This window comes from Pangasianodon hypophthalmus, chromosome 11 (genome assembly GCF_027358585.1).
Source record: "Pangasianodon hypophthalmus isolate fPanHyp1 chromosome 11, fPanHyp1.pri, whole genome shotgun sequence".
Lineage (NCBI taxonomy): Eukaryota > Metazoa > Chordata > Actinopteri > Siluriformes > Pangasiidae > Pangasianodon > Pangasianodon hypophthalmus.
Window position 1 is genome coordinate 21,418,035 of NC_069720.1, and position 12,512 is coordinate 21,430,546.

A 12,512-nucleotide genomic window follows, 5' to 3' on the forward strand; every position below is an offset into this window, starting at 1 on the left:
AACAAAATGTCACATCACACTTACAACGATATCAAACATTTTATACAAAACATTACCTTCCAAGGCCAGCTACACAGTGAACAGCAATGCAGCAGCCTGGCTCCTCTCTAAACTTAATCCTCAGCAGATTCAACCAGTCGTCAACAATCTGGTTAGAAGGAGGAGCTCCATCATCAAATGGCCAATCCTGCAGGTTTTATGAGAGACATCGAGGAAAAGGTATTTGGTTTTGGAATATTTCCACTGCATTCATCTTTCATTTGAAGCAGTAATGTATAGTGGATATTAAAAGTCTACACTTTCCTGTTGAAACGGCAGGTTTTTGTGATGGAAAAAAAAAAAATGAAACTAAGTTAAACCATGTCGGAACCTTTTTCACCTTTATTGTGAAATTGCAACATATAATTAAAGCTGCAAGCAGCATTTCTGGGGGCCAAGCACCGAGACTCAATGAGCCGCACATTCACAGACATGATACAACTGTTGCCTCAGCAATCACAGGAAATCAGAGTCATAGCTTTAGGCAAAGGGATTCAAGAGTGATTTGTAGTTTCACTCATGATGTGTATGTTTTGACCACGGACAGTGGTGGAATTCACTGACTGTAGGAAAGGTCTAGATGAACAAATGGGCAGCAGGGTGGCACTGCTGCTGCAGCTGCCTCTACTGCTGTGACCTGTGGAGTTGCCTGTTACTACTTTGACCTGTGGTTGTGCGCGGTACTGCTCTGACCTAAAATTTTTTTCTTCTTGCAGTTTAAAAACAACTAAGGTATTTATGTTTTTTTCTCATCAGTCTGGGCCTTCCCCCCCACTTTGTGCAATTATCTGCACCAAACTTGTATCTGTCTTATATTGTGTTTGTTTTTTTTATTGAAAATTGCTCAATAAAAACGCTATTTGATAGTAAACCCTGTCAGTCATGTGCTGTCTTTATAGCACATTGAACAGCTAGAATGACAGTGGACAGTTGTTTAGAAAGGTCTCAAGATGAGGTGAGCCAAATGTGGTGAAGATGTCACACCAGATAGAAGATAGATAGAAGCATTTTCGTCATGTTATTGTAACTTTTGACCAGTAAGTGACACGGTCATGAAATTTGTTGCATAGCCTCAGGGTATGGTCCTGAAGATGCCGATAATGTTTTGTGTCAGTGTGTCAAGTCGTTGCTGAGCTACAGCCTCACTTCCTGTTTGGCAGCTTCGCTGTCAGACTCGTTGGCCCATTCCAGACAAGCCATTTAGAATATCAACATTCTTTTGATAAATTTTGTCCAGGCTGGTCTGACGATGATGTATGCCAAATTTGTTGTTAACTGGACATAATTTGTAGGAGGAGTAGCAAAAAAAAAAGTTTTTGACAAAATCCAAGATGGTCGACAGGAAGCACACTTGAATTTCAGATCTTGGTGTGCGTTCACTTCTGCATACTTCAGGGAATTATAGGAGAAAAGAACTTTGAATTTAGCCCAAATTCTTCAAATGATATAAGGAAAAAATGAAAGGTTTTACAGTTCTTGACCACAGTCACGAAACTTCAAGGGTAAATTCAGGGCGTGGTCCTGAAGATACTTATCAAGTTTCATGATGAGACATAGATGCATTGCTGAGATACACCCTCACATCCTGTTTTTTACATTTGCCAGCGCATTACAGGAGAACAGTTTGGAATATCAGTATTCCTTTGAAAACCTTCGTTCAGACAGGGCTCAAGATGATGTGAGCCAAATCTGGTGAAGATTGGACAAAATTTGGAGGAGGAGGAGCAAAAATGGCAGTTAGATGTAAGCATTTTTTTCATGTTATTGTAACTTCTGACCAGTACGTGACGTTGGCATGAAATTTGTTGCATAGCCTCAGGTTATCGTCCTGAAGATGCCTACAAAGACATCATAGTGTGCGATGCACTCGTCTCGACCCAGGGAATCCCCGTTATGACCATAAATGTACTTACAAATTATGCCCAAATTTGAACTGATGGTGGCACTACAGTGTTGGCAGCACTCGGCCCAAATCTGCTCAGAATGTTCCTCAGACCCTTCCCAATCAGTGTGCCAAATTTCAAACTTTTTACCAGATGGTTCTATGGGCTGTCATAGACACCATAGCCAGAGGAAGAAGAAGAAGAAGAAAGGGTAGAGTAACGACTGGGTACCTATGCACCGTTGGTGCTTGGCCCCCTAAAAATCAAGTGACAAAACAACCAGAAATGTTTTAGGGAAAAAAAGAAAAACAAAAAACTTCCAATACCCAGCTTGCATAAGTGTGCACACCCTTTTATAATTGGGAATGTGGCAGTGTTCAGAATCAACCAATCACATTCAAACTCGTGTTAAATACTAATTAGTATACACCTTCCGTCAATTAAAGTGTCAGATTAGCCCCAAATAAAGTATAGCTGTTCCTATAGGATTTTCCTGGCATCTTCTTGGTAATATCCAACTGGAAAAGCCACAGGCCTCAACTGTTGAAAAATATTAGGACAGGGTTACAAAAAAGTTCCAAGGCATTGGATATACCACGGAACACTGTAAGGACAATAAACAAAAAGTGGAGAAAATATGGCACAACAGTGACATTATTAAGAACAAGATGTTCCTCTAAAATTGATGAGAAGACCAGGAGAAAACTGGTCAGGGAGGCTGCCAAGATGCCTACAGCAACATTAAAAGAATTGCAGCAATTTCTGAGAAGTACTGGTTGCTCCCTACATGTGATACCAAAAGATACTTGGCACAAAAAGAAAAAGAAAAAGAAAAAAAAAAAAAAAAAACACAGCACATCTCCGAAAGAACACCATCCCCATGGTGAAGCATGGAGGCAGCAGCATTATGCTTTGGGGCTGCTTTTCTTCAGCAGGAAGTGGATTTTTAATCAGGATGGAGGGAATCATGAACAGCTCCAAATACCAGTCAACCATAAGGCTTCTGCTAAAACACTTAAGATGATGAGGAGCTTCACTTTTCAGCATGACAACGACCCAAAGCACACCCACAAATCAACAAAGGAATGGCTTCACCAAAACAAGATCAAGATTTTGGAATGGCTCAGCCAGAGTCCAGATCTAAATCCAATCAATAATCCGTGGGGGACTTGAAGAGGGCTGTACAGGAGATGCCCTCACAATTTGTTTGACAGAGTTAGAATGTTTTTGCAAGGAAGAACAGCAAAATACTTCTGGGTCAAGATGGTCACTGACTGACTCTTACCCAAAAAGAATTAAAGAAAAAGAAAAAATCTAAAGGTGCTGCAACTACGTTTTAGTTGTATGTGTGTTCACGCTTATGCAACCCGGTTATTGTACAGCTTTAATTTTTTTTCTCTAAAATAATTCTTATTGTTTTTCGCTTCAATTTATAGGTTGCAATTTCACAATAAAGGCAGAAAACCTGCTGCCAATTTATCTTGGTTTCATTCCTTTTTTTTTTTTTTACTTTACACATCACAAAAACCTGGCATTTTAACAGGGGTGTGTAGACTTTTAATATCCACTGTAGCATAATCCATAGCGCTGCTTTTCGCTGTTATGCCCGTAACTACACCTTTCACTGGACTTACCAGAACCTGAATGCCCTCTTTGGCCACCAAGTTGGCATCATACGTCGCCTCACACACTCTAACAACTGTTGTCACACCATACTTCTTTAGTTCCTGTTGAAGAACCAGCGTGAGAATGAAGAATGGTTTAGTTGCAGGAAAAGTAGGAAAAAAGACAAACACAAATTTCATAAACCAGCAGCCTCACAACTGAGCGTTTTGGCAGAGGTTCCCAATAATCTCTGTTAAGGAACATAGTGCCCTTTTCCAACAGCTAACTTTAGAGTATGAAAATGATAAATAGTAGGTTCTGACCAGCATTTAAGGGCAACCTCAACCAAAACCTACATTTAACAAATGTGCAAAGTACATTGCTTAAAAAGGCTCACCTCAATGAATTTGTTTAAGGTGGCATTGGTAGGATTGTGGGTGATGAGGAACCTCATGTTTTTATATGTGATCTCCACAGGGGCAGGTCTATTCATACGAGCCATTGCTGACAATGAAAAACTGATAGAAATATACAAAAATGGAAGGAAACTTCACCAACCCCCCAAAAAAACAAAAAATCTGCAGAAAATCAGGGGAAAAGGGTGGGAAAAGAGCAAATAGAAAGAAACAAAGAAAATTAACTGATGAAAAAAATTATAAATTAAAAAAAAAGGCTGGTCCTCGGGTGAGCAAGGAGACGGAGGGCCAACGAGGGCAGTGCACTTCTGGAGATTTTTTACCCCATCCAGACTGGTCTGGCTGCTGTGGACGCCCCGCTCTCCGTGTCCAATCCTGCCAACGTTAACGCACTCACACAAGTCTCTCTTCCAGTGAGGTAGCAAGGCTCGCCGTTCACTTGTCTGCATATACGCCGTGCTGAGCCTGGCAGTAGTCTCCACTGCCCTTCAGAAACTCCATAAATGTGTGACCCAATACACCACAGAACTGCTGTAATGGCACAAAGCAGACAGATGGAGGGATCACACAGAGGCAAAAAAATAAGGTGATGCTGTATACACGGGGAATATGTCCACCGTCCCGACATCCTCTAAACGTCAAGGCTGTATGCGGTTGTGAAAACATGTAATCGGTCCTAAACGTACTTGCTGTTTGAGTCTGTCCAGACTCCCCTTGTGAGAAATCTCTGTCTGACCAGCTACCAAAACACAAGCCAAACTGGTAGACCATCTTTTCTCAGCTGGTAGAAAGGAAACAGTTTCTGAATTACTGCTAGATCACAGACAAGTTGTTTTTAAGAAAATAACAGCAATGAGATAACTAGAAAACCTCAAGCTTTTATTATTCAGTTTAGTCAAAATGGCAAAGATGGTCAGTCACCTAGGCTTATTTTTGGTACCTGGTCAGACTAAGAGATTTTTCAGCAAGAACTTGCAGTGTGTGTGTGTGTGTGTGTGTGTGTGTGTGTGTTATCATGTCCATTCAGTTAGATTTAAACCAGTTCAGTTCCTGAGCTAACTTTAACCATCTGGATCATCAATTACAGGATCTGCATCTCGGGCTAGAGGTTTCTGAGATTAGATTTAGGCTTTATAAGCAGTCAGCTCAGCTTTAGGCTTATAAAAGCCCCACACAAAGGCCACAGCTAGTCAGAGAGCTCATAAAGAAACAGGACTCTGAGACGGATGATGTGAATGCGGGGAAAAAAAAGCTGGCTAGCTTACAACCTGGGGCCCAACGCCATTGACCTGGAAATGTCTGTGCATTTCTGTCAGCGTTTTAACCCTAACTAAACCCTTAACCTTAACTGTAACCACATGTAAATAGTTTAAAAAGAGAAATGTTCTCTAGGCATACAACAAACATCTGAAGTTTCAGTCAAACCCACTCCTCCGCTTTGCTAGCTACTTAGCTACAGCATAAAGCTAACCAGGTGACACACCGCGGTTGTCGCAAACAGCTAAGAAATAATACTAAATATTCAGCATGATAAAAGGCATCCGAGAATTAGTAGAAAGGAATATATGACCAATAATTTGAGGCAAAGCTCTCGTCTGTTCAGGTCACTACTGCTAACAAGCCGGGCTAGCTAGCTAGCTTCCTGGCTAGGACAATGACCTCGTTTTGAAATCAGTTCCACAAAAATATATAAAAAAAAAAACAAACAAAATATACACACAAATGGACGCGGTAGAATTTCCAAAAATGTATTTTACTTACTGGAATATGCTTACTCATTGAAGATTGTAGCTTAACCATAAAGCCGGTCCGTAGAAAGAGGTAAAATATCTGAAGTGGGTTTCCACCATACAGCCGCGGCGGCAGTGTCGTGTCTGAATGAGCGGCTCGCGAGGACCAGGCAGCCTGCAGCAGCCGCGCCCTGAGAGCGGAGCGCGCGCGCGTCACGAGGAGAAAACCAGGTCACCATCATCATCATCATCATCATCACAATAATCATCATCACAATCACCATCATCATCATCACAATAATCATCATCACAATCATCATCATCATCATCACCATCATTATCATTACCATCATTACCACCATCATCATCATCATCATTATCATTACCATCATTACCATCATTACCACCATCATCATCATCATTAACATCATCATCATCATCATTAACATCATCACAATCATCATCATTACCATCATCATCATTACCATCATCACCACCATCATCATCATCATCATTAACATCATCACAATCATCATTATCATTACCATCATCACCACCATCATCATCATCATTACCATCATCATTAACATCATCACAATCATCATCATCAACACCATCACAATCATCATCATCACCATCATCATCACAATCATTATCATCACAATCATCATCATCATTACCATCATCATCATCATCATTACCATCATCATCACAATAATCATCATCACAATCATCATCATCACCACCATCATCATCATTACCATCATCATCATCATCATCATCATTAACATCATCACAATCATCATCATCACCATCATCATCTCAATCAATATCATCATCACAATCATCATCATCATTACCATCATCATCAAAATCATCATCATCATCATCATCATCGCAAATCATCTTCATCACAATCATCAACCTCATCACAACCACCATCACCTTTATCATCATCACCACCACCACAACCATCATCATCATCACCTTCATCACAATCATCATCATCATCATCACCATTATCATCATCATCACCACAGCCTCTTCACTACACAGTCAACACTGCACTTCATTATATTTAATGAATTCTAATTTCTTTATCACGACCAAACTCGTCATTAATTATCAAAATGTTGCCACGACTTGAACAAGAGCATCCTTTAACATCTTAGGAAAATTATCATATAGTCAAAGAAATATCTAAGAAAGTCAGTATTGCAGATAAAAGTTATGACAAACCAAAATACATTTAAGATATTGTGTTAAAACGGTATTTTTTCAAATACATTACAGAATCAGAATAAAGTGATTATTATTCTTAAAAAAATAATAAAATATTTGAGATATTTGTCCCTCACTGTATGCCCAAAAAGTATGTGGACACCTGAACATCACACCCTTATGTGCACCTTCCCCAGACTTCAATACTTGGACTTCAGAGTACTCGTTACATATCTCGAAGGTCTCTTCGTATCTCGTACAGCCAAGGACTCAGTGGCTACGTTTACATGCACATCATTAATCCGACATTAATTGGAATTAGATTCAGATTAAGACAATATTCAGAAAATCCACTGAAAGGAGATATATGCACATGCTCAGTCCGCAAGGAATTGTGGGTGCTAACAGATGCTTAGCTGTAGGCTAGGTATTTAGGGATGGCAACTCAGTCGTACTAACAACAACCATGTATACAGGAATATTCTGAAGCCTGTACGCATATAAATATTGTATACAGAATATGTCTGCAACCCAAATATAGACCCTGAAGGAATCTGATGTGCATGTAAACGTAGCCTAAGACTGTATGCTATATATCAATCGAATGGGCACGGTTTTGCATCCAATCATTAATGTAGAAAAAAACATCATGCCAATTCATTATATGCTGCGGCCTGCTCATGCTATGCAATGTAGTTAGTGCTATAGCTATCCGTGTGCATCTGAAGATGAATAAGCCACCGGGCTGCAGTGACGAACTTGAGTATGAGCGCCCTGGCCCTACCTCAGTAAAATGTTTCAATATGCTGGAGTAAGCATATAAAATGAGGTGTCTCATTTGCCTCATCACAAACCTGATCACAAACCTGATCAGTGTCATTAACCTGGCAGTTTTCAAAGCACTGTACAGTAAATCCCTGGGCTGCGGAGCAAGTCAACCCTGATGTTGACAATAAAACTGTTATGAGACAGGTCTGGAATGTCATTTGCATTGAACCAGGAACATTCGTCAGGCGCATACCTCTCCCAGTCCACAAGGTATAGCATGTGACAATGTTAAGTAATCTCTTTACAAGCTGGTCCACCCTTAATCCTTAGTTGTGAAGGCGGTCCATTTGCCAATGAGTGGGAGGAAGATAAACAGGTTTGAGTAATAATGGACGCAATTCTATATGACTGTGGAAATACTAGGTGGTAAGAGACTGGATTAACTTGGACAAGTATTTTAGAAGGGCCAATGAATCTTGGACTTGTGGTATGGGAGTCTCAGGCAAAGTGGTTGGTGGTTGGAATCCTAAGACTGTAGCCTGGGGAGGTGTGGGAAGAGGAACCAGATGACATGCTTTAGAGAAAGAGTTGCTAATAAGTTTGGTAGTGAATCCTTGTAAAACTGGTAGATCAGTTCTGAGCATTGTGGTATGGGTAGAGGTTCTAAGATACCTACGGGAAGATGGTGGGAAGTTCTAGTTTGTGCACAAGCTGAGCATTCTTTGTCAAAATTCATCACATTGTTGTTCAAATAGGACCATCAGAATCTGTTGGTTACCAGGGAGATGTCTGATGGTGACATTTAATTGTTTATACCATGTACTGCAAGGTGTTGCAGTGGGTAGCATTGCTACCCTGATGCTTCTTTTTTCCCTGAATTGATCCTAGCTTAGGTTACTGGTGTTTTGCATGTTCTCACCATGTCTGCGTGGGTTTCCTCCAGTTTCTCTGGTTTCTTTCCATCTCCCAAAAACATGGTGGTAAGACTGGCTACACTAAATTTCCCCTAGGTGTGAATGAGTGTGGAAATATATGTGTGCATAGTGCTTTTCCATGGAAGCTTAGACACACTGTGAACCTGACCAGGAAAAAGTAGACAATGAAGATGAATAAATGAATAATATTTGACGGTAAATGTCTGTCTAATCAAAAGACAACTCATTACATACACATATTACAAAAGCATGGAATTGGCTGTGCATTATGCAGCCTACATTATGGACTAGGCAAAGCTTCTGTATCCTTTCTCTCTCATGTAGTGTGTTTCTAGAAATTTGATAAAGCGTGCTTAATAGCCTCTACAAAAGCTGATGCACAGCAGTTTTGCACAGCAGTTTCTGACCTATACAATAGCCCAGTGAACAGCCTGGATTTGTCTGCATTTGACCAAGCTTGCAGGATAGTTCAGTCACAGGTTATTACTCATGTAAACCACTTTGAGCACATGGTGAGCACAAAGGAATTGTGCAATCTGTCAGCATTGTACCTGTTGTCTATAAAAGATGTACTCAGCCATAGCTCTTGTTTCAACTTGGGGCTCATGAATTTTCAAACTATAGGCATTAAAGGCTCGAGGAACAAGTAACAATTCAGAAGGATCTACAGAGAAAAGGTACAATTATTTCTTTGCAAAAATATTTTGGTTCCATTTGTGAGTTGAGTTGCTTCAGTTTCTATTTGCAATGTCACATGACTAGGATATTGTATTAGTCTGTGATCTATATATTGTAACAGAAAATATTTGCCACCGCTAAGTAACAAATTTTCTACATGACTACTACTCATTCTCATTAATTTAGGAAACAGCCTTAATGGATTCAGACCAAATAGATGGAGGCAGTCTCAGCCATGGCAAAAAGAAGGGGGTAAGGGAAAGTGGGGAACAAGTAGCCTCTTCAGAATGGGACAGAAGAAGGTTTGATCTGCCCATAGTCCAGACTGATTTATCTGCTCCAAGCCCCACTGACAACTCCACTATAATTTCAATTGGCCCACACTGCTGGCCCACAGTCTCCACTGAATCACAGCCTGATGACTACACTTATACGGATGAATGGAATAGAGAAGGCCACCCAGACAACCTACCTCCAGAGGCAGGTGTTTCTAGTGTTTCTAAACAAACAATGGAGGAACTGAAAAGCCTATTGAGAGAGCGCTCCATACTAAATACAAGAGAGAGAGATGAAGACCAATTAGTTGGTCATCGCCACACTCCTGGACAGAGAATTGACTGTAAACCAGATGACATACCATCCAAGTCCTTCACAACCTTCAAGCCCACTCTAGGGAGTAGTAGAAGAGCAAGAGATAGTGCTTCATCTGACTGGGAATCTGGTGGGTCATTGAAGACTGGTGGGCATACAAACAGGCCCACCAGTTTTAAGTTACCCACTAGTGAAAGAACATACTGGGTCAACACTGGGATATCGCAGACAGGTCAGTGTCCCTTTTGGAGTCCAGTACTTCTTTATAGTGCCTGGCAAACTGGGGATGAATATTAAAGAACAGTTAGAATTTCCTGAAATGTTGGTTGATTTTTGTTTGCTCCATAGATAACAATGAGAATCCACAAACAGAATACCATGGATCCCAAAACTTCATTACAGAGGTTGAACACATAAAGCAGCAGATCAGCCGTGAGAATATAGGCTTTGTTCGCTTTGAAGCCACTGATCTCCATGGTGTATCTAGATCTAAGACAGTCCCTGCTTCCTTATTTCAGGTAAATACTTATCTGACTTCATCCAGCTATGATTCTTTTTTTTTGGTTGATTTCTCAGCATACAATTATTGAATAAACTTTAATAAGCATAGAATAACATTAAAATTATAATAAAAATATTCCACTGTAAAATGAATGGTATTAATTATTACTTTTCAATGGCATCCCAGGAAAAAGCGGTTTATGGTGTGCCTATGCCTAGAAGCTACCTGGAGCTGACACTGAGCCCCAAGGAAAATGAGGTTGATCATCCAATTGCTCCCAATTTCAACAGTGATATTCTTCTGATCCCTGATCTCTCCACCTTTCGAGCCCTTCCCTGGGCTGAGCAGACTGCTCGTATCATTTGTGATCCTTGTACAATCACAGGGATCCCTCTGCGCACTTCTCCTCGCCTGATTGCTAAGCTGATGCTTGCTCAGCTTCAAGCCATGGGATTCTCCATCAATTCTTCTTTCACATATGAATGCTGCATCTTTGGATTACCAGAACGGATAGGCCCCAAGGTTGTATTTTTCCCTGCCACTACTTTACTGAGTAATCATGACATGCCTTTCTTACAGCAACTGGTGAGAGGGATGTACCACATGGGCATCAGTGTGGATAGCTTTGCATCTGCCAGTGGTCCAGGACAGATGGAAATCTGCTTCAAGCCTAAATTTGGAATTGAAGCTGTTGACAGTGCCTTCACCTTTCGTACTGGAATTAAAGAAATGGCCAGGAAGTATGACTATTTTGCCACCTTCCTTACTGATGACACCATCTACAATTCTGGCTGCCTGTCCCACAGCCTATGGGATGCCAATGGCAGGAGAAATCTTTTCTATTCAGGCACTAGCGAGATATCCGAGATTGGCAAGAAATGGCTTGGAGGGCTTCTCCACCACTCACCAGCTCTAAGCTGCCTAATGGCACCAGGGATAGGCTGCCGCACTCAGCTTTCCAAAGGCAGTATTTCAAAGAGCACATTCAATGCCACTTGTGGCTGCAATGACAACAGTTGTGCTTTTAATGTTAAGGTTCACGGTGGGCGGGAGACCCACATTGAGAACAAGCTTGGCTCAGCAATGGCAAACCCTTACATAGTCTTGGCAGCTACCATTGCAGCCGGATTGGATGGTATCAAGCGTGACCTCTGTGCAGAACTTTACAAAGCTCCAGTGCAGCAAAAACAGTTTGCCATACCTGTTAAACTGGAGGATGCCTTAGTGGCCCTGGGAGAAGACAGTGTGATCTGTGGGGCACTGGGTGAGCCATTTGTGTATTATTTCATTGCCATGAAACGCCTAGAGATTGAGACACAGGAGACTGATACAGACAGGAACAAAAACCTGGAATACTTCATCTAGATATAATTTCAGAAGTCAGGTAGAATATAATGCAAAAATCACTTCTGAGGAACATAAAGGGATAGGGGTAATGGAGAGGTAGTTTTGTCTAGGTCTTACACCTTTTATGGGTCTGTGTCTGGGACTACCAAGACACTGGAAAACGACCTTGTCATCTTCGAAATGTGCCATCGTTTCATTTGAACAACCCACAAAAACCTGCACATTCACATATTACTACTTCATTTTTATTACCTCATCCCACATTAGAAGAATGGACAAGCAAATAGCTAAAAAACCTATTTTTCTTAAAAACTGTGAATGTTTCAGACCTTCAAAACTGAATTTCAACCCATTTTCAAAAGCCTATGAAGAGCCTTTATATAAAATGAAAAAAAGTTAAATTCTTACCTTAATGATAAAGCAAAACTTTATGATAGTATTTTATGAAAGTATTTATTTTCTTTGAACCCTCGACCCAGGCTACACTACTCAACGGGATGTTACAAATAAATGTTTTTACTTTCACATATAAAGATGGGTTTACTATGTATGTCTTGAGCTGTTTTCATCCTGCATATTTTCATCTGTTATGCATTATAGGACAACCTTCTAAATATTTTACCCTTTTTAATCTGAAACCATAAGACAAAAATATGTGCAAAAGAAAAAAAAAACATCCCTCCCAACAGGTTGCCTTTAACAGGTTGCCTTTAACCTGTTGGAAGGGACGTTTTTTCTTCTGCGCATCTACTGGCTAAGCAAAATGTCATCTTTTTCATGACGTTTTTCCCCGAGGA

The 12,512-nt window shown here is 40.6% G+C and overlaps 2 protein-coding genes across 2 annotated transcripts in view; one reads left to right on the top strand and one right to left on the bottom strand.

Moving 5' to 3' along the window:
* The window catches only part of ptp4a1 (protein tyrosine phosphatase 4A1), an 8,658-nt gene extending 4,601 nt beyond the window's left edge, over positions 1 to 4,057 (bottom strand). Inside the window, exons 1-3 of the mRNA XM_034308767.2 lie at positions 3,925 to 4,057; positions 3,557 to 3,649; positions 57 to 187 (exon numbers count right to left, since the gene is read on the bottom strand). Coding sequence (XP_034164658.1) covers positions 57 to 187; positions 3,557 to 3,649; positions 3,925 to 4,029 — 329 coding nt within the window. The 5' untranslated portion in view covers positions 4,030 to 4,057. The remainder of the gene's footprint in view (positions 1 to 56; positions 188 to 3,556; positions 3,650 to 3,924) is intronic.
* Positions 4,058 to 6,816: 2,759 nt separating this feature from the next.
* On the top strand, positions 6,817 to 12,500 carry lgsn (lengsin, lens protein with glutamine synthetase domain). Its single transcript, XM_026914590.3, has 3 exons — positions 6,817 to 10,098; positions 10,215 to 10,384; positions 10,555 to 12,500. Exons 1-3 carry the CDS (start codon positions 9,474 to 9,476, stop codon positions 11,731 to 11,733), a joined length of 1,974 nt encoding a protein of 657 aa, XP_026770391.3. The 5' UTR covers positions 6,817 to 9,473; the 3' UTR covers positions 11,734 to 12,500.
* Positions 12,501 to 12,512: the final 12 nt, after the last annotated feature.

Bases quoted from the DNA above. Each gene is read 5' to 3' on its own strand.
- lgsn (XM_026914590.3), top strand. From the start codon at position 9,474: ATGGATTCAGACCAAATAGATGGAGGCAGTCTCAGCCATGGCAAAAAG. The intron at 10,099-10,214 runs GTCAGTGTCCCT...TTTGCTCCATAG, and splicing joins CACTGGGATATCGCAGACAG to ATAACAATGAGAATCCACAA. The intron at 10,385-10,554 runs GTAAATACTTAT...ATGGCATCCCAG, and splicing joins TCCCTGCTTCCTTATTTCAG to GAAAAAGCGGTTTATGGTGT.